The sequence below is a fragment of the Phragmites australis genome, chromosome 9 (genome assembly GCF_958298935.1).
Source record: "Phragmites australis chromosome 9, lpPhrAust1.1, whole genome shotgun sequence".
NCBI lineage: Eukaryota > Viridiplantae > Streptophyta > Magnoliopsida > Poales > Poaceae > Phragmites > Phragmites australis.
This window is the reverse complement of record NC_084929.1, coordinates 20,197,188-20,218,822: the sequence shown is the minus strand read 5'-3', so window position 1 is coordinate 20,218,822 and position 21,635 is coordinate 20,197,188. Positions and strand designations below refer to the sequence as shown.

Here is a 21,635-nt window from a genome sequence, read left to right as displayed (position 1 = left end):
TATATATATATATATATATTCTCTATTGTACTCCCTGCGCTAAAAATAGCTATTCAACGCACCGGTCGCACCGCCCCCCCCCCCCGACCCAGACCAGCCCCGAACCACCCCGCGCCCCGCCCCCACCCCCCCCCCCCCCCGACCCAGACCAAACTCGCGAAACCCCGCCAACCAACCCGCAATCGTAATCCAGCAATTATTACGACCATAAAATTTTATGTTATTACGACCGTTTATGTATTATATCCTTACCGTAATTATTTAATCTTTATAACCGTAACCATATAGCAACCAGATCAAAACAACCGCAACCGTGTTCCATTCATATTTCAACCGTATATTTCTTTCTTATTTAACGATTCGACGTGGCAATTAACTGTATCGATTCCCAACCGTAATTTTATATTATATATGGTCGTATACGTCTAACATACCTTTGACAGTCATGTTGACGCCGAACCCGCACATAACCGTACTGAACTAGATAATATAACCATATATATTTTATTCTTTCACGGTATAATGGATTCATCCACATTGTCTCCCTAAAGTATCAATTAGTAACAATAATGTCATTGTAACAATTTATTCAATATAGCATAACCATTGTCATCATCAAAAGATGATATATGGTTGGGAAACATATGTTTTACTGTCACTTGAAGGCTTTGAATATGGTTATCAGTATGAAATAATCAGCTCTCTTCATGTTATATTTTACGGTTAGTCAAATTATGTTTTACGGTTCACTGTATGTTTGGAAAATGGTTATGTTTGTGTATATGGATTTACATTGATGTATAGAAATATACAACAATACGACTTTGGCAATCGAAATGCAGTAAACCCAATGAACTTACGTGAGTAAATGTTAGACCCTCCTCAGGTGTTGCCATCTCTTCCGGCGCCAGTGTTGATGGAGGTGTCCTTGTATCCGATGCATGAGAAGGTATCGACATCCGAGCTGTCAGGTTGATCGTCCTCTCAGGAGTTGGTTGAGACGCAGCCGTGGTTCGAGCACAGAAGTCGCTGCGGTCATCATCAGATCACACAAACTGCTGCGTCGTGACGGGTGAAGGGCACGTGGGTATATTGCTTTGCATAGAGATCGTCTCTCTCTGGCGCTGCTTACGCACAGCGCTGTGTTCATGATGTCGTCCCATGGCATACACTCGGATGAACCTCCAACCCTAATCCTTTTCCGCAATCCCCCGATTAATTCTCCATTTGATTTGGCCGGTTTTTCCTGAGGCCTTTCTATTTTCATGTAACCTCCCCCCATTGGCCCAACCGTCATCCCGTGAATGGCCCCCATTTTGTTTCCCCCTCATAACGCCCTCCGTAAATAACAACAGCAGCGTACCGTATTAAATTAATTATAGTTACGGTCACAATCTAAATTGAATGGAGCCCTTTTAAATGGCTACGACTCCGAAAAATAAAAGCACGAATGATTTAATCATAATTGATTTATGGTTACATGGATACTTTGAATATGTTTATGTGTACGAAAGATCACTCGTTACCATAAAATTAAATTTTACGCTTCATAACAATATGATTTACGGCTCTCTGTATGATTCATATATGGTTCATAAATGTATATTTTACTACTGGCCAATCTAAGTTATACGGTTCCCTGATTGTTTTGTGTACGATTAAAAATCTAGAAATCAACTCGTTCTCAACAAAAATTATTTTATGGTTATACGGTTCCCTGACCAAAGGACATCTTCATACGGTTGCGGAAGCAAATTTACGGCTGCGATCGAAAGTTTTACGGCTAAAAAATGTTTTCCCGATCAAAACGGACCAAATATGCTCTTCATACGGTTACGGAAGCAAAATATACGGCTGCGGTCGAAAGTTTTACGGCTTCGAGCCGATTTCCCGAGCGAATCTACGATCGGGGCGCGGGGTATCCTGGGGCGCTAAATAGCTATTCAACGCGCAGCGCTAAGAATAGCAGCGCCATATATATATATATATATATATATATATATATATATATATATATGAGAATATGAATCAAGGAATATTTCAAATCAAATTCAAATATATTTTACCTAAATTTCAATCAAATTCAAATCGGAGGGGAATCTGAAAGGCAAACTAACTTTTTAAGTTTTTTTAACAAAATAACTTTTGGAGAGGAATGTCAAAATCAGAGTGACTTGGGGAGGGGGGTTTGCTTTTTTTTTTTTTACTAGTAAAAGACGCAGCCGCACGCCGGCACGAGGCGATGGCGTCAGCCGATCAAAACGTCGCCGGTGGCTGTTCTCCCGAACAGATCCACTGCATCACAAGAGTCAAAAAGATAGACAAGTACCTGAAAAATCGTCCGCAGTGCTAAAATCGTCCTGTGAGCCGCTTTGGAACAAACTTGTGATAGGTTATCTACGGCGAGGCTAACGTTGTTCGTCGCGTGAAGAGACCGGCATCGCGGACCTTCACCCCAAGCAAGCGCTCTTCAACTTTTTCAAGTACCTGAAAAATATCTCAATTTTCTTCCTGTCGTGCAATGTTAGACATATATACATCAACAGTTCCCAGACCCACTCCTATATATCTTCTTTGAGATTGTTACTCCTATAACTGTTTTGGAAGTAGCAGTGCAAAGGCGATCTAGAGAAGAAATTTTCCTTGTTACTCCGGAATTGAAACTTCAAGTCCAAATCCAGACAACAATTTATTCAGTTGCTTTGGGCTAGCTTTGGTAAAATAAAACATGTTGGTTGGTTTCTTCCATATCTATTGCAAAATTGAAATAGCAACAAAAATTCCTTTGACACACCAATCTAGGCGGTGATCTTGGATCATACAATAGACTGCCATGAGCAAGAAGGAAACGGCGGGGACAACGAAATAAGGATCACATATTGTATCCATGTAAAGCGTGTACTTTTCAAACAGTTGAGTTCAAGTGTTGCATCGGATACAGGAGCTTAGGAATTTCAAAATGCGAAAATCTAATACAACAAATTCCATATTATTCCCACAGAATTCAGGAGGAACTCCCTATAACTGTTCTATACAGACATCACCTCAACACATTGCCCACAATATTTCAGAGAAACTCCTGCAATAGATCCACAGCAGTTTCAGGAAGGCCCATCTAATCGCTAGGCCTCCCTGTTATTCCATTCCGTTATCATTCCCAGTGCAGTTTTTTGCAACATGATTGTAATAATCGAGCTCTTGGCACTCTCGGTATTTCGCAGCAGCATCTCCTCAAGTTGTTGGAGATTCAATAAGGCTGAAGTCTGTATAAACACGACTAATGAACAGCGACACCCTAAAGTCGCGATTTAACACCATCAACCATGGCAGCCTGACAGTAGTTTCAGGAATGGATATTCAGGTGATTCCATCAACATGAAAATTTAGTAGGAAAAAGGTTCATTTGATAAGGATGCAGAGCTGTTTATCAACAAAGTTGTGGAAATGATGCTCTAGGTCTTACCAGAGATGCACCCTGATGAGCTCTCGCAGCTAAATATTCACAGGGTCTGAAGAACTCCCCATAATCCTTGGACCACGCCTCCAGTCTGTTGTACACGTATTTAGCGCTGAGCAAGTCAGCCCAAAACATTACTCCACCCCTGGTGTGAAATAGTAGTTGCATGGATGATTTACCAGTTAGGATGGACATAGAAAGGGAAAATAATCAGAATGATACAGAACAGAAGTAATTGAACCTATAAGATGGGAAACCCATTCCCATAATGGACGCTACATCGAGGTCAGATGCTTTCAGAGCAATTCCCTCATCAAGCACTCGGCAGGCTTCATTCACCACGGGAAAGAATACCATCTCTACAATGTCATTATCTGTTAATTTCATCAGCTGAGGGAAAGGAGATCAACTGTCAGATTTGAGATGTCTTTAAGTCAAAACAATGAAAGATTAAAGCTACTAGTATGTGCAATGTAAAAGTATCATTTGCATGTAAAATGGCAGATAAAAAATGTCCATACTCGAAACCTTTAAATTCACTTACATGTCACAACAGAGAACAGCAAGTTATTTTTTAGAACAAGGGACAAGCCCATCCAGAGAGGTGGATATATAGTTTCTCGCAAAGTTATCTGTTACTTCGTTGCCAAGAAGAAAGATCATCTAGAGAAGTGGATAGTGGCGGATCCAGAGTCAAGAAGTGTGCCCCGGGGGCAGGGGGCTTGAGCCCCCCCCCCCCCCCTCCGGGTGGATCTGCCACTGGAAGCAGAGCAGAAAACTAAGACTTGCAGCCTCTGCTACTGTGAGCCTGAAACAGCTACTCATCTGCTCAAGGATTGCAAGTTTACAGAGGCGGTCTGGCAGATAATAAACACTAGGGTCGCCCTAAATTATCCATCAACAAGATTGGCTAACTCATCCTTGCAGGACTGGATTGTTCAACTAGTTCGAGGAAGATGCAAGATAGAGAAAAGGAAGGTGGTGAGAATTAGGCGCATTTTCAACCAAGAGAAATCATTTCTACAAATCAGCAGTTTATCATGGAGGATGTCAGGGGCTTTCAGGCCATGAAGACTGCAGTTGCAATAGGAAAATGCCACATAAGTGTTTGTTGTCGATGCAGTGTCTCTGGATGCCTGTGTTCGTCGACCTTGTGTTTTCTTTTTCTTTTGCATCAGTGTTTCTCCTTTTCTTTTATTTGTCTTTCATTATATTTAAACTTCTGCCTTACCTTTCTTAATGAATTGGCAGTGCTCCTCCCTTCTTTTCAAGAAAAAAAAAAAAGAAGAGCAGAAAACTAAGGGCGATATATCATGATAACCTTAGGATCTTGTACAGTACCCGCCATGTTCCTTGATTTCTCAATGTACTTTCTCAAATCAGGATCTGGATAGGCTTTTCGCTTATCGTCATATAGGTAGAAGCCCCTATGAGAAGATTCACCTGACCAGTGTTCCACAAAGTAAAATATAACCATGAGCTGCAGCTTTTATAAGACCAAACTCAATTGGACTCACTTAGCTCAAAGCAAAACATGGATCAACTTATTTTCAGTCTGAAATAACCTGTCCTATTATCCTCGAGCAGAATCTGAAGAAGCATTGATTTGTAGCATCGTTCAGGATAACTTTGGAGATATTGCATTCTTGTGGCAACAGAGACACCAAAACCAACAAGATCGATTAAGCTGTATGACAAATTAACAAAAAGAAACTCGTTGTCAAATCTATCTGCCCAGGCAAAACATGATGGTGTTACAAGAGTAGTACTGAATCTGAACTGGATAACTAGGGTATGTTGTTACTGCACAATGTAATGCAATAAATGAAAGAAAATGTAATATCACTAGCATCAAAGCAAGTGATACGTAGGTGAATTCTATAAAGCAGCCAGAATAGGAAGAAGACACACTGTAAATATGTTCTACATTTAAGGACTTGTATTGCCCCCTAACAACATTGTACTGAAAGGCAAGAAAAAAAGAAATAACAGGAGGATAAGTGCAAACCAAGGAAATTATATGGAAATTCTCAGCCCCTAATTCATACCCAACCAGAGTTAAATATCACAGATTTCAGGTTGAGGACGGAATAACTGAACAGAGTGACATGAAAGGAAACGAGTACTGCATGTGTGCATGTAACAGATGGCTGAGAGGAAACAGTAACAGTGCGAGGACTGCATCTGCCTACAAAGGTCCATAACGGACCATCATTTCTTGTCAATAGCTTATGAGAATCTACTTGGTTCCGATAGCATAAAAAAACATGGTTGCATTCAATTGCAGGAAACTAATTCATCTGAATCTGTAACGAGGGAAAGAGTACATAGTTTAAGACAACTCACAGCAGACAAGACAAAACATGGCAATATTTAGACTTCTCAATTCCCGCAGACAATCACTAAAAGCCATATTCTAACTGCTTACCGGAAAGGCCCCATTGGCATTCCAAATTGTGTGATCACATGATCTATGTGATAGACATCCAGACCATAATCAACAAGAAAAGCAGCTGCCTGGCCGTAAGGAAAGAACATCCGATTGACAGCGAAACCAGTGCAGTTGCCAACAACTATTGGTGTTTTACGTATCTTCTTTGCCACATCTAGCAAGTCCACGATAACTTGCGAGGAAGTCTGATGGGTACGAACTATCTCCAACAGTGGCATGACATGAGCTGGACTGGAAATTAGGCATCAGTTAGATACTTGGGTTGAGAAAAGGGAAACAGAACAGAAGTGCATAACACGTTACCTGAAGAAGTGTGCACCAACAATGCGATCCTGAGAAATAGTCTTCTGACCAATTAAGTTCAAGTCTATTGTTGAAGTATTTGTGGCAAATATGCAATCATGATGGCAGTACTTCTCAAGATCAGAAAATACTTGCTGCTTCAGCAATATATCCTCAATAACTGCCTGTCCAAGTGGCCATCAAGATTATTGTCTTTTGAACTTCAGGTTAAGTAGACTAAGGATCTGAACATTACAAGTGATTCTACAAAATTAAGCAATCAAGAACAATAGGAGTACTTTTGGGTAAGAACATAATTGTTGCTTCAGCAATATACTTGCTTGATTCTGATGATATGAGATACACGTAACTAATTAAACCTAAGCAGATATCATACCATTGTTTGAGGCTACTGACCGGCATTGCTGAGAAAGCTGAATAAGCAGTGCTATTTTCTATCGAGTAAATCAGAGAAAAAGGTGCGTATAAATAATGGGTCTACCTCGATGACTACATCTGCATCCCTGAACTGTTCATAGTCAAGAACACCGGATAGTTGAGAAAGTTTCTTTTCATAATCTTCTTCAGTAAGTTGCCCCTTTCTGACAAAACTCTGCAAATTAGCTGAATAGAAGAACAAACTTCTGAGAAACTTTGAAGACAATCTCAATAGAAAGTTTGTGAAGTGAAAAAAGGTCTACCTTTAACTCTGTTAATTCCTGCAGATAAGAACTGTTCATTTACTTCTTTCAAGACAACCAAGAAGTTGTTCAATATGAATACCGTTGCAATTCCAGATCCCATTAGACCACCCCCAACAATAGCTGCCTTTTTTATTCTCTGTGGTGTCAAACCCATGTTGGTAATATTTGGAATCTGGAAGTGATTGGTTGACATGGTCAGACAAATGAACGCGTGCAACATGGACCCATGGTATATATCCATAACTTTCAAGAAAAGCATAATTACCATCTATACAACTATATATTATAAGGGCACTTGAAAAGGAGCTTATTGGAATAACAAAATCATGCAACTATACGTATAGGTTACTAGAGTCATTATCCTGTACTCCCTCATGTACTCTATATATTGCCACCATTGACTACTATTGAATACAAGTTGCTATTCCTAACACAAACATCCAGAAGTGCACTGCAAGTTCAGACCTAGACTTGATTTATCTTAATAAATGAAATAAATAAATGTACTGCACTTTATTCTGTTTTGATCTTTAAAATATTTTATTAAAAAACATGAAATGCGATGATCATTCATCTTTCTTTTAAAAAAAAGGTTTCAACTAAATTAACAATGAAAAGCTTTAACCTCATAGTTCTACCAACCTTTGAAGTAGCACGTTGGGCGAAAAATACATGTCTTAAGCTTTTGCTTGTTTGAGACCGCTCAAGCATTTTTGCAGAGAGCACTTCCTGTTGAAAAATAAATATATACTAAGAACCACCTAGGCATGTGACAAAATACTCAAAAAGGTAGCATGAAAATGCTTCTAATGTCTATCCTGGTTCCTACCCAGCCCCTACCCGACGTCTCCCCACCTCCCACCAGCCTTCCGCCGTCGCCTGCTTCGGGCACGGCGGCCACCCCTGTTGCCGCAATTATCCGAAGCCCGACTCCCCCCCCTTCCCCGACGTCGGTCAACTTCACCCCTGCTGGACGGTCCAAGTCCCTGCGATGGCTGGATGCTTCACCTCCCTCGTGTGAGTCCGGCGAGTGCTCTCCTTCGTTCAAAGAGGTTGTACTCCGCGAAGCGGCTTCGGTAGTGATCTCGCAGAACCCTGGGGGCGCTGCTCCCCAGGGTGCCTCGATCGTTACCTCGCAGGCCGCTCGGGTGGTGTTGCACCCGCAAGCCCGCACGGCTCCGGCGCGTCGTCCCGACGGTGACGGCTGGTGCTTGGCTGAAGGGCGGCGTTCTCGCAAGCGGCGCCTCCTCCAAGCGCGCCTGCCCCGGCGGCCGGTCCCCGCAGACCTCCAAAACAAGTGCTTCAATTGTCTCTCTCCTGGTCACCGCGCGGCGGAGTGCAGGTCGCCCCCCCGCTGTTTCTCCTGCTGGGGTGTTGGCCATCGCTCGTACGTCTGCCGGCGCCGGTGTTCGGACTCGCTCCGGGCCGCTGCTCCTCCTGGCCGACGCCTGGTTTGGAGGCCCATGGGGCGCCAACCTCCTGCTGCCCCTTCCCGTCCGTCCGCAGCTGTTCTTCCTTCCCCTCTGGCGGCTATGGTCGCCCAGGCTGCGGAGGGGGCCGGTGCTCCGGGTCGTCGCCGCAGGCGCCGGAGTCGGGGGCGCCGTGGAGAGGCTGAGGGCGCAGGCCTTGCTCCACCAGCTGGCACCGCCGTTGGGCCAGGTGAAGCTGCGGGCCTCGAAAACCTCCTGACTTCGAGTGACGATGATGGCCTGCCTGTCGTGGCAAGGAGGCCCCGGCGCATCATCGACCGCTCGGCAAGCATTTCGCAGAGGGAGTACGAGCTCAATCGTGCTTTGGTCGTTTCGATGATCGGCAACGTGCTCGATGGCTCTGCAGGTTCCATCATCTCCACTATCTCGCAGCAGTTCCGGATCGCCGAAGATTCGATCATCGCTCGCCGCTTTGGCCCTGCCAGCTTTCTGCTTGTATTTCCCGATGAAGAATCAGCGGCGAGAGTCTACGGCAGGGGTGGTCCGATCATCTCCCCCTCTCACCGTCTGCACGTCATGCGTTGGTCGCGCCTCCTCCATGCCAGTGCGGCAACTTTGCCAGTGGCCATTGAGGTTGAGCTCCGCGGCATCCCGGCGCACGCTTGGGAGCTTGCGACCGCGGAGCAGCTGCTCAACGACTTTTGTTGGATTAGTGGCCTCCTTCCGGACTCCGATGATCGACGGGATGTTTTCCGGCTGGCTGCCTGGTGCTCTTCGCTGAATCACGTCCCGGCGGGCTTGGATTTGGAGATCATCGAACCGCAGGTGGCCGGCGACGACCTCCCGGCGAAGCGTTCTCTCATCTACCCCATTGAAGTCTCGATCGTGGCGGCTGTTCAGGGCCCAGCTGATTCCCCGCCTTCTCCGCCTCCGGCTGACGGTGGTCGCCGTCGTAGGCGGCGGAGGCGGCGGCGAGGCTCGCCGGAAGGGCTGCCCGACCCGGCGGCGTCTGATGGGGCCACACTGACACGGGGCCCAGTGCACTCCAGGCTGGGACCACCTCCCTCCGGGCGCAACCACTCGGATGGTGGCATTGATGGCGTGGCTGCCTGCTCGTCTCCCGCGGCGGCCTGCGCGTCTTCCGGGACGTCTGCGTGCAACCGTTTGGAGGGCGGCATTGATGGCGCGGACTGCCCGTCTCCCGCGGGGGCTGGCGCGTCTCCCGGGCCGTTGGCCGCGGCAGTTCCCGAAGCGCCCATGCGCGTGATTACGCGGGAAGATCCCGATGCTGTCCCGCTCGGGGGCCGTCCCGAGGAAGCCGCGTCGTCAGCAGAGTTTGCAGCCTGGGAAGATATCGATGCGGCAACGCATGAGGAGCTCGTGGCAGCAAAGCATGTGGACGGGCTTTTGGTTTCTAGTGGGCCGGGGTCGGTGGGTCTTGCTGAGGCCCCATCCAGGACAGACACGCCCCTCCCCGTCGCCAGCGACATTCCTCCCCTTGCCCGGACGGCTTCCCCGCGAGCGCCTTCTTCGAAGCCACCGGCGCCTGCGTCTGCCATCCGCGTCTACTCCAGAAGACGGCGAAACAAGGATTCCCCCACGTGCTGTGCGGTGCGGTCGTTTCTTAGTAAGGTGTCCAAGAGGACGGAGGGGCTGTTGCTCCAGCCGCCCGCATTGCCTAGAAAACGCGCGTGGGGTCCTCCCCCCGCCTCGGCCCCACGCAGAAGTAGAAGAACGGCTGGCCTGAAAGCTGAGTTAGCCGGGCATCAAGACATTGGATCACGGAAGGCGGTTATGCGCTCCCTTGGCATCGGGTTAGAACAGGATCTTGTCGATCAGAGGGCGCTGGACGACTACGCTAAACTCTTTGGCGGCCCTCTCTCGGCGACCCATGTTCATGCCCTCTCAGCCCTGTTCGGTTGGTCTCCCCCTGAGGGCTACAGGTGCCCTGGTGTGTTGTTAACCACCTCCTGAGCATCTCTCCCTGGTTGTTGTTTCTTTCTTCCTGTCGATCAATGGATCCTTCAAAGATTTTGATTTGGAATGTGCGGGGTTTAAACTCGACTGCTCGACAAGATTCGGTTCGCTCGTTGGCCCAGTCAGTTAGAGCAGACATAGTTTGCCTACAGGAAACAAAAATGGAGGATGTTTCTCAGAGGCTGATTCTCTCTGCTTTGGGTCCGAATTTCTGTCACTCCCTGTTTGTCTCTTCGGTGGGCGCTAGTGGAGGTATTCTGGTTGCTTGGAAGCAGGACATTGGCCCTGCGGGAAGTTCTCGGGTGGACACTCACTGTGCTTCGGTCCAATTCCTCCCGGCTGAGGGAGGGCCGTGGTGGCTCACCTGTGTGTATGGGCCGCAGGGGAATGAAGAGAAGATTGCCTTCCTGCAGGAACTCCGCTCAATTCGCGCTCATTGCTCTGGACCTTGGGTGGTAGTAGGAGATTTCAATCTCATTTTCAAAGAGGAAGATAAGAACAATGCGAACCTTAATCGGGCCATGATGGGGCGGTTTCGCCGTGCTCTGGACGATATGGCTCTGAAAGAGCTGCCCCTCTCTGGTCGCAAATTCACTTGGAGTAGTGGGGGTGTTTCGCCGACACTTACCAAGTTGGACCGGGTTTTCGCAACAGTTGACTGGGAGGATTCATTTCCAAGCTGTTTATTGCAAAGCACAGCTTCCTTGGACTCAGATCATTGTCCACTCATCCTGGGGTTGAATGACTTGCTGCCCGGCAAGGGCATGTTCCTTTTTGCTTCTTTTTGGCCTCAATTGGATGGATTCCAGGAGGTAGTCTCCCAGGCTTGGGGCGCAGTGGAAGCAAGGTCATGTCCGCTGGAGACACTGTCACTGAAATTTAAGGCGTTAACCCGGGCATTGCAAAGCTGGAGCCAAAAATGCATTGGTCATATTAGTGCTCAGTTCAGTCTGGCCAAAGAAATCATCCACCAATTGGAGATTGCCCAAGACAGCCGACGACTTTGTAATGGGGAACTTTGGTTGCTGCACTCGCTGAAAAAGCACTCTCTCGCTCTGAGTTCTCTTCAGAGAACAATTGCTCGGACCAGATCAAGGATACGATGGTTAAAAGAGGGTGATGCTAATACTGCCTTTTTCCATTCTCATCTGCGACACAGGAAGCGGAAGAACTTCATATCAAAAATCATTTCTGAGGACCAGGTTCTTACCAGCCATGAAGACAAAGCTGCTGCAGTTTTTGACTTCTATTACCAGCTTTTGGGAACAAGTGGCCAGCGGGATTTAACTGTCCATCTAGATGTTTTGGACCTGCAGCAGCATGATCTTTCGGGCCTAGAGCTGCCTTTCACAGAGGATGAGGTGTGGAACACCATCAGGAAGCTGCCCTCTGACAAGGCCCCTGGGCCGGACGGATACACTGGACGTTTTTACAAGATCTGTTGGCCAGTTTTAAAGAAGGATTTAATGGCTGCTATTGCAGCAGTTCAGAGAGGGAACTGTAGAAACTTGCAGCTCCTCAACACTGCATTGATAACTCTTCTGGCCAAAAAAGAAGATGCTATCCTGGTCAAGGATTTTCGGCCGATTAGTCTTATACACAGCTTTGCCAAGTTGGTCACAAAGTTGGTAGCTAACCGCCTGGCAGGAAGGCTCAATGACCTTGTTTCTTCCAGCCAAAGCGCCTTTGTGAAGGGTCGGTGCATTCACGATAATTTTATCCTTGTCCAACAGACAGCCAAATTCCTCCACCATCAAAAACAGCCACGTATTCTGCTGAAGCTGGATATCTCTAGAGCCTTCGACTCCGTGTCATGGCCATTTCTCTTGGAGGTCCTTCAACGAAGAGGCTTTGGGCCCAAGTGCCGTGATCTGATTTGCGGGCTGCTTGGCTCATCGTCAACCAGGGTGCTGCTGAATGGGGTTCCTGGTGAGATTCTACAGCACAGAAGAGGTCTTCGGCAAGGTGACCCTTTGTCCCCTATGCTCTTCATTCTTGTGATGGATGTCTTGAACAGCTTGATTGTGAAGGCTAGCGCGGAAGGATTGTTGCAGCCCCTTTCCACTCGAAGTATTCATCATCGGGTCTCCCTTTATGCGGATGATGTGGTTTTGTTCCTTCGACCGGTGGCTTCTGACTTGCGAATGGTGGAGGCACTGTTAAAACTATTTGGCACAGCTACGGGGCTCACAACTAATATCCAGAAGAGTAGTATTTCTCCCATTCAATGCTCAGCAGAAGACTTGGCTGTGATTCACACTAATTTCCCCTGCGAAGTTCAGAACTTTCCCTGCAAATATCTTGGTCTCCCGCTCTCTATTAAGAAGCTATCTAGAGCTCAGTTGCAACCACTAATCCAGAAAGTGGCTGCTCGGCTACCAGGTTGGAAGGCCGACCTATTAAACAGAGCTGGCCGAACTGTTTATGTGCAGTCAGTCCTCACCTCCGTTTTAATCTATTATGCCACTGCCCTAGAACTTCCTCCTTGGTGCTTGAAGGCGGTGGATAAGATCCGTCGTAATTTCCTTTGGAGGGGCAGGAAGGAGACCAAGGGAGGACATTGTTTGATCGCTTGGCCCAAGGTTAGTCGCCCAAAGGAGTTAGGAGGGCTGGGTATCCTGGATCTTCAGAGATTTGGTTGGGCTCTCAGAGTGCGATGGTTGTAGCTTGGAAAAACTGAACCGAGTAAGCCATGGGCTTCTTTCCCAGTCATAATTCACGGGAATGCCCAAGCTTTTTTTGAATCTGCTGTAATCACAGAAGTTGGCAATGGGCAGAATACTAAATTCTGGACTGATCGATGGCTGAATGGGTGCTCCATTGAGCTACTGGCCCCTCATCTATTTGCTACTGTGCCAAAAAGGAGGGCAAAAAAGTGAATTGTACATGAAGCGCTAACTGATAATAAGTGGGTGCAGGATATCTAGGGACATCATACTGTTGCAGTTCTAGCGGAATTTCTGAGAATTTGGGTCCTGCTGCAGGATGTACTGCTCCAACCAGAGGTTGATGATGTTCACATTTGGAAGTTTGAAGCTTCTGGTGAATTCTCTACCAAGTCTGCTTATGAGGCTTTGTTCCTGGGTTCAATTCAGTTTGAACCAAGCAAACTCATTTGGAGAGCTTGGGCGCCGAGGAAGTGCAAGTTTTTCCTCTGGTTGGTGGCGCATAACCGCTGTTGGACTGCTGATAGACTCGCTAGGCGTGGTCTTCCCCATCCAGAGCAATGCCCCTTTTGTGACCAGGAGGTTGAGACAATTCAGCACATCCTGTGCTCATGTGTTTTCTCCCGGCAATTCTGGCAAGAGCTGCTGTGCCACTTTACTGTCCCAGATGTTGCACCGCTAGCAGACTCAGGGAGTTTTTTTGACTGGTGGCAACAAACAAGTATCACATTCACCAAAGAAACTAGGCGCGGCTTTAATTCTTTGGTCGTGTTGGGGGCTTGGATCCTTTGGAAAATAAGGAATGATATAGTGTTCAATGGTGCCTCGCCTAGAATAGACAGGGCGCTTCTCCTTGCTAAGGAGGAAGCTGCCTTCTGGATGTTGGCAGGCGCCAAAGGTCTAAGTGCCATGGTCGCTACTCGACCTGGGGGCTAGTAGGTTGCTGTCTTTGCGGGTTGGCCGTCCAGTTTTCTGAACGGGTGTTTTTGTTCTTTTTTCCTCCTAGAGTGTGTGTGTGGTGTGTGTTTTGTTTTGGCCTTTTTTCGGCCTTTGTCTTCTTCTTAATGCAATGATACGCAGTTCTCTTGCGTATTCCAGAAAAAAAAAACTAGTGATTTACCTGCATGAGGCCAGTGCGAGGGCCAGAGACTATTCCCTCTTCAATAACATCAATGCAAACTATGGGATGTTGAACATAAGCGGCCTTCTTTTGAGCTTGAACCCTTGCATATTTAAGAATTTTCTTCACTTCCCCAAGAGCGGGAAGCCTATCAGTTCTGTAGAGACTCTTGAACCATGGTCGCTTCTGTTCAGCAATTTCCAGAGCCCAAGAACAGGCAGTGCTGACCAATTCATTAGCTGAAGCTACATTATCAACTAAACCAAGTTCATGTGCCTCCCTGCCATTTATAGGCTTTGACATCTATTAAGAGAACAGACCAGTACTAAGGTCATGGACAAACTCACATCGATTTCTTGCACTGCAACTTGTTACTTGTTAAATATAAGTCAAGCTTACCAACATCATCTCAAGGGCTTTTGGCAGGCCAACAAGGCGGGGAAGCCGTTGTGTTCCTGCAACAAGTTAAGATCTTCAGCATAGAAACAGGGTAACAACAAAATTGAGAAAACTGTGTACTTGCTGAGAAATCAAAATGCAAGGAAGCTACCTCTTGTTGCAATAGATGACAAAAATGCAATTGTGTTTAAAATTTTGAATCCTAATTAATAGCTGTTTTTTTGGCAAAATATGTTGCCCTATCAAATGATTATCATGTCCAGTACATGGTTAGCTGTATGGTGTGAGAGACCAAACAAAATATAGTTAGAGCAGGAGTGCTTCAAAAGAACTTGTGCTAGGCTCCCTTTTCCATGCTACTTCCCAGTTCCCATTGTATGGATACTGTAGATGGCGTTCATCCACTTGAACACCTCAGCCTGTTTGGAGCAGCTAATTCCAACATGTTATGGTTCTAATATGTCCAGATATTTGTCAATTGCTGACCTAGTTGAATTGCTTGTATCATTTGGCATCACTGAAGATTTAAATTAAACTTTTTTTTGCATCAATGCTTCCATATCCAACTCATCATGGAAATCTGAATATGAACACAAGAGCCCTTTCCTAAAAGGAGACAGATGTACGGCCAAACATGCTCATGCTTAGGCTTAAGGTTGACACAACACATTCAGGACAGTTTGACCAAATATTGAAGCATATGTATGTTAGGACTTGAGAGTACCTCCCATTCCAGGAATGATTCCTAGTTGAAGTTCAGGTAATCCTAATTGAGCTGATGGTGTCGAAATGCGAGCGTGGCAAACCTGCACAAAGAGGTTCCAATGTGTAACAATTACTCCCTCTGACCCAAAATATAAGTCCATTAGAACAACAATACGGTCTTCAATATGACACTTTGACTAATAATATCTATAAAAATATATTATTTCAAATAGAAAGAGTTATATATTATGAAAGTATTTTTCATGATGAATCTAGTAACATCAACCTTATGTTGTCAATCGATATGAATTTTTTTTTTGGCTACAGATGGGCAAAGTTAAAAATGTTTTGACTTAGGACAAACCTAAATGGACTTATATTTGGGATTGGAGGTAGTAACAAATAGCCATGTATTAGATGAAATTACAACAGTTTGAAGCATGATCCACCAAAACAACCTAGACATACTATAAAGTTGCATGGACCAGCCAGTTCACCCAAAAGCCTAAGCTGGTGAGCAAAAGCGAGGAATTCACTTATGCTCAAGACATACCATTGCAACCTCTAATCCACCACCAAGAGCAATGCCGTCTATAGCAGCCACTGTCGGTTTGTGGGCATCTGGCAGCACCAAACACTTAATGTATAAATGATGAAAATTGGGTGCTTCTCGACAAACATGGTTTAGAGCAAGAGCATAAAAATTACCTTCCACTATGTCAGTCAAAAAATCAATTGAGAGGGATCCGGTCTTCTCATTTTCTGATGGCATAGAAACATTTAGTTGTGGAAGTGAAAAGGGCAATAACAAATTCGGCACACAACCTCATTCTTACTTGGCTTATTTCCAAATGCATTTATATCAAAGCCACCGCAAAACCTCCCTTTGTCACCTGCACAACATTTATGTAAAACACTAGAATTAGAATCACAGCACTAGCATAGGATGATTGACAAGAAATCTTTTCTCGTAAAGTACCAGTGAGGACGACTGCCTTGACATCTTTCCTGCTAAGAGCCTGTGCATAGTTTCTCTGCAAGCTAGCTATGACTGCAAAAAACAGAAATGAGAGAACCTGTCATACTCACACATTCCCTATAGTGTCAGATTCAGGGAAAACATGGTACCTAGCAACAAGGGGGACCGATTAAATCATTTAAATGTGCTCCAAGAGTGAAACAATGATCAGCAGTCACATGTAGCAAGTGGAACGGTGCTAAGATGCCAGAGAAACTGCGATCCTAAAATATACAACTTACATGCATTACTCAGAGCATGAGGCAAGAGCCGAACTGACATGTTGACAACTTGAGCAAACTAGACGAAGCGTATGCCAAAATACGGTCAAAGCCAGAGGTAAAAAAAAGTTTGGTTAAGAAATGGGACGATTATGTGTAGAATTATTGATGGTGTGAGCCGACACATGTTCATATTCAGCAGGCACAGGCACTGCTTTGCTACAGCCTACACGCAATTCTGGATCAAATATAATAGATTCGCCAATGGATAATGTCACAACGCGAAGCGCAGATCAATTGATACAAGCGCAGTCCCCCCAACCCAACCCCCCGCCCCGCCCCCAGACAACTCAACTAACCCCAGAAAAAAGGGGGGAGAAGAATTTACGGAAGAGGAGATTTGCTCTCTGTGCAGGGGGAATGGTCTGGGGGAGAATAATACCGTCGAGTGAGAGGGCGTTGACGGGCGGGTTGGAGATGGTGATGACGGCGACGCCGTCGGCGCGCACCTCCATGGTGGTGGTGCCCCTCGCCATCTCCAGCAACGGCAACCCGGCACGGCACTCGGCGGGGCAGGACAGAGGTTCCAGGGGCCGGGTAGCAGAGTTCCGGCAGTTGAATGGGCGACGCGTGCGTGCGGCAGGCACAAGGCACAGGCTGTGCTGGGGGCGGAGAGAGCCTCCCCAAGCACCCCATTAATACCCCGCAAATTACATGTTTAATCAATTAATCAAACAAGGAAATTATGCCGCCCGCATGCTGCCCTTCTAAGCCCAATAAAAGAATTAGCCCAACCAAATAAATTTTTTATTAATAGTCAATTTACATTGGTTCCGCACCGTATCATTCGACTTTCTCTTGTTTTTTCTGCCACCGCCGCACCTGTATCGCTCATGTATGTGCTCCGCTAAACCACGGGCTTAGAAAGGTATACCTCGTAGTCTCTCTTAGCCATCATAATTTCTAATTGTTGTATGAAATTTTGCTTTAGAATTAGATTAATCAGATATGAGTAGAGTTAATTATATTATGTATTATTTAGTTATGGCGATGAATTGATGATGCTAATTTTAGTATGTTTTAATAGTTTTAATTGTTAACTTGTTTGGTCATGATAAAGAGGCTAAGAACGCTTGAGAGTTTTTATAGCTAGTTACTTTATGTTCTGGTTATGCTAAAAATTCTAATATGATCATTAATTAAACTATTGAGCCAATCGATGTGCAAACTCCTAATCAAACTAATTATACACCATCACAGGATCAATAAGCAAGAATTATAACTACAATATTTAATAGGCCTAGATAAGCACCTTCAAATTTGGGATACTAAATCATAAAGTTTAAGGATTTGAAGGAAAAAAAAATGAATGAAATCAGTAGGAAAAAAATACTTTATTTGAATCGAATCAACGACTTTGTTCTTCGTGTAAACGGATACAATATTGCTCTTTTTTTCCTCCCTAGAATGGATTTCTTTTTCAAAAAGTTTTGGATTTAGACGATTTGTCAGGGAGTCTCGGTGAAAGCTCCCGGATAGAGCTTTCTTCACATAAATAAGTCGTTAATGTCAATATTCAAAATGATGTATTTGCGATAGAAGAGAGTGGATCGCCAAACAATATGAAGATGACGACGCATTTACTCTGGAGATGACGAGGGCTAAAGCCTGTCACACAATGTACAAACTTCACCAACTGAAAGTAGTTTAGTACCGCTAAAGAATTGAAATTAATCGTAGCATTCCAAGCAGCGCATTTGTTCCTCTGCCATTTTGATTGCAGCGGTGACATTTTTATTTTCGTGTTACCGTGAGGTTGGCGCGTGTGTCACATCACGTGGTTCACATGCAAAGAAGATAATATATATCTCCATGTGCGTGTTCGAGATTTGACGTAACGCTGGAGCTGGGTTAACCTAACCCGATAATCAGCTGACAGCGACAGCGTGCCTCGTGTCCCCGCCATGCTGTTATTGAGTCAATCGTTCCTAGTGGTTGTAGTCGGATCAGGAGTGTGTTAAACAGTAGTGTCATATGATGTCGAGTATTGAATAGTCGGTCTTTTGATAATATGGGGTTCAGCTGTCACTTGAATCTTGCAAGACTGATGTTCAATATAACAATGTCACGCTGGATATGGTTGTATGCTGTGTGAGGTTATGTACTAAAGACTTGTTTACTTTCAGATTGATAGGATTTGGGATTGCAATATATAAACTATGAAGCATTGCGGTATGTATGAAGTTGCCAGTTTGTATTTTTTTTTTTTGACATGTTGGATGTCATGAGTCAGTGGTCACATAGATATGATGGCCTTCCACTGTGTTTTTCCTACCGTGGATATGAAATTTAGGAGGCATGATTCATATGTGTACGAGGTGAATATCAGCAATGTATTTTTGTCAGGTTGATGCATGATGTCGTATCAATATAAATGGTGTGGTTCTAGGAGCAATGAGACAGTAGTACAATTTGCTTGTTCTATAATTTCTTTGTAACATGCTTCTACTTCATATGCTTGTGCAAATTTTATGGTGACTTGATATGCTTGTACATGATATCGATGCTTTATCTGAAATTTGTCGTTACATGCTGTTAATTGTCTGTGTGATCATCTGTTATGGGTTGAATCCTTTTGTCGAAAAAGAGATTTTACATCAGAATGGACATTGGCTTCCTAGTATTTTGTCATAGCTATGGTTCCAGCTCCTGACAATCACTAGCTGGGTATGCATCTGAGAGCTTGGGTAGATGTTATTGGTGCTATCATGGTATACAACCTGCTCAAGTTTGCATGCAAAGTATCGTACCTGCTGAGATTTATCTTTCTGGCACGTTGTATAGAGGTGATCATCCTGATATTTGATGACAAAGCTTGTAGTCTGGTATAGTTTTTACAGCAGCACTTTCTTACCTGACAAATGGAGGTACATTGCAATGTAGAGCTGCATGAAATGTGTTGCCAGTACAGCGCACTAGGGTGCTGAACTGGCAGGATATGGAAGGCAATTGGGGGGACATTGTATTACTTTTCATTTGTATTCGTCTAATTTTGATGGTGCATGAAAGTTGAACTGTACCTTGTGTTCTAGGACTATGCATAAATTGTATTGTGCGTTCATACATTGAGAGTTCGTATGCAAGATCATGTTCCCTTGTTCTTGTCATGTGCAGTTGCTACATGGATATGTTTTATGAGAGTTTTCTTCAGGACGGAGTGCAGCGGATAATATGGTCGGGGCCGCCGATGCAGGGGGGACCTCCACTATTGATCAAACAGCGGAGATGGGCCATTTCGTGGTTGCGAACAATCAAGTATGTCTCCTCGCAACGGATCAGGAGGTCGGCCAGTTCAGCCTTGGCAGCGATGACACGGGAATGAAGAAGGTGACCTCCTAAAAGAGGAAAAAGAAGGCGGAGCCGAAGACGGACAGAACAAAAGGGACAGACAATGAGGATGAGCTGCTCGTGCCCACATGGTTGAACGTGAGCCAGGATCCGGTAGTTGGAACAGATCAAACCAAGGACACGTACTGGGGTAGGATTGCTAAGTACTTCAACACGTATAGGAAGCCAACTATGATGCCTAGGTCGAACAAGGCTTTGATCAACCACATGAAGCTCATCACGGACGCAGTTAGCAGGTTTGTGGTGTGCGTGAGGAAGGTCGAGCAGCTCAATCCTAGCGGGACCAACGAGCGTGACAAGGTACATACCTCATTTCTAGATATTGATATGATTGGGTGGTAATTGTAGTTGCACCTATAAAACTTGTCTCTTGTTTTATTTGTTTCTTGTTTACTCTTGATTTGAGCAGTTAAGGTACATGAGATAGTTTCTGTTTTAGTAAATATATACAACTCAAGACCAGGAATTCTTGAACTAGTCTTTGAGTCTGAAATGAAAAGGTTGGGTTCCAATGATATTTCCTCGGCAGAAGTACAAACACATGATCATTTTGCTTCAATGCAGCCTCTGCAATTTCCCAAACTAAAACAGACATTATGATAAATTGCGATGCCAAACATTGCTACTCACTTAACTTAAACGCACAGTACACTACTACAATGACTGACATGCCAACGACGACACATGATCTAGACGGAACGTGATGACCACTCTATTGTGCTCCATGACGACTCCATAGGTGCTCCACGAGATCATCGCGGAGTTGGTGGTGCAATGCCCGGTGCACTATCGCTTTCTTGCCCATATAGTCGTACACCTCCTCCACATCGGTGCCGTCCCTCTCGTCCTCAATGATCATATTGTGCATTATGACACATGCGGTCATAATGTTGTGCAGTGTGCCTTCATTCCATATTCTGCATGGACCATAAATTATGGCGAACCTCAACTACAGGATGCCAAATGCGCATTCAACATCTTTCCGGATAGATGACTACATGGCTGAGAAATGCATACTCTTGTTCCCCCTAGGTGCTAAAATAGGCTTCACTATGGTCGCCCATTTGGGGTAAATTCCATCACCTAGGTAGTACCCCATATCATACGTGTCACCGTTAATGGTGTATGACACAGAGGGCATAGTTTCGTCCATGAGCCTGCTAAAAATGTTAGAGCGGTGCAACACATTTATGTCATTTAGATTACTTTCAAAGAAAGCATGCCATATCCAAAGATCGTACGACGCAACCGCCTCCAAAACTATGGAGGGTTTGCACGTATGACCGGTATATAAATCGTGTCATGCTTTCAGACAGTTCTTCCAAATCCAATACATGCAGTCGATGCTCCCCAGCATCGCAGGGAACCCTCTCTGCTCGCCAATGCTAACAATCGAGCAGTATCCTCCGCAGTGGGAGTACAGAGGTATTGATCGGAGAAAATCAAGACAACATCTTGCACATACTTTGTCAGGGCGAGCATCGCTGTGCTACCCCCGATCCGAACATACTCATCCACTACGTCTATGCTGACTCCATATGCCAGTTGCCGTATGGCAGTTGTCATCTTTTGGAGGGGGCTTAGGCCCAGCTTTCTGGTGGCATCCATCTTCTATCGAAACCATAAGTCGTGGTTCTCCATAGCAGCGGCAATTCTCAAGAACAATGGGCGACTCATCCGATACCTTAGAGGGTGCACATTTGTTAATACGGATCACAACCTACAAAAGTATATAGTTGGGAAGATGGTCTCACCTACGACGGAACAATGTATCACCATACACTGGGATATCGGTG

At 45.2% G+C, this 21,635-nt stretch overlaps 1 protein-coding gene across 3 annotated transcripts; it reads right to left on the bottom strand.

The window, feature by feature from the left end:
- Nucleotides 1–2,856: 2,856 nt before the first annotated feature.
- LOC133928754 (peroxisomal fatty acid beta-oxidation multifunctional protein MFP2-like) lies at nt 2,857–17,114 on the bottom strand. Of its 3 annotated transcripts, XM_062375223.1 has the most exons (18): nt 16,874–17,112; nt 16,172–16,243; nt 16,029–16,085; nt 15,901–15,954; nt 15,746–15,813; nt 15,212–15,293; nt 14,488–14,543; nt 14,089–14,391; nt 7,538–7,624; nt 6,893–7,067; nt 6,694–6,815; nt 6,213–6,376; nt 5,886–6,140; nt 5,023–5,144; nt 4,779–4,900; nt 3,699–3,847; nt 3,464–3,602; nt 2,857–3,331 (listed from the first exon to the last, which is right to left on the bottom strand). In XM_062375223.1, the coding sequence occupies exons 1-18, from the start codon at nt 16,965–16,967 to the stop codon at nt 3,296–3,298; spliced, it is 2,157 nt and encodes a 718-aa protein (XP_062231207.1). In that variant the 5' UTR covers nt 16,968–17,112; the 3' UTR covers nt 2,857–3,295. The 3 variants fall into 3 exon arrangements, 1 of the variants encoding a protein (XP_062231207.1); XR_009911526.1 differs by lacking the exon at nt 2,857–3,331 and having other exon boundaries at nt 4,799–4,900; nt 16,874–17,114; XR_009911525.1 differs by lacking the exons at nt 2,857–3,331; nt 3,464–3,602 and having other exon boundaries at nt 3,712–3,847; nt 4,689–4,900; nt 16,874–17,114.
- Between the last annotated feature and the right edge of the window lie 4,521 nt (nt 17,115–21,635).

Bases quoted from the DNA above. Each gene is read 5' to 3' on its own strand.
- LOC133928754 (XM_062375223.1), bottom strand. From the start codon at position 16,967: ATGGCGAGGGGCACCACCACCATGGAGGTGCGCGCCGACGGCGTCGCC. The intron at 15,294-15,745 runs GTATGTCTTGAG...CTCTTTGTGCAG, and splicing joins GTGGATTAGAGGTTGCAATG to GTTTGCCACGCTCGCATTTC. The intron at 5,145-5,885 runs GTAAGCAGTTAG...TTTGTCATACAG, and splicing joins ATGCCAATGGGGCCTTTCCG to CTTAATCGATCTTGTTGGTT.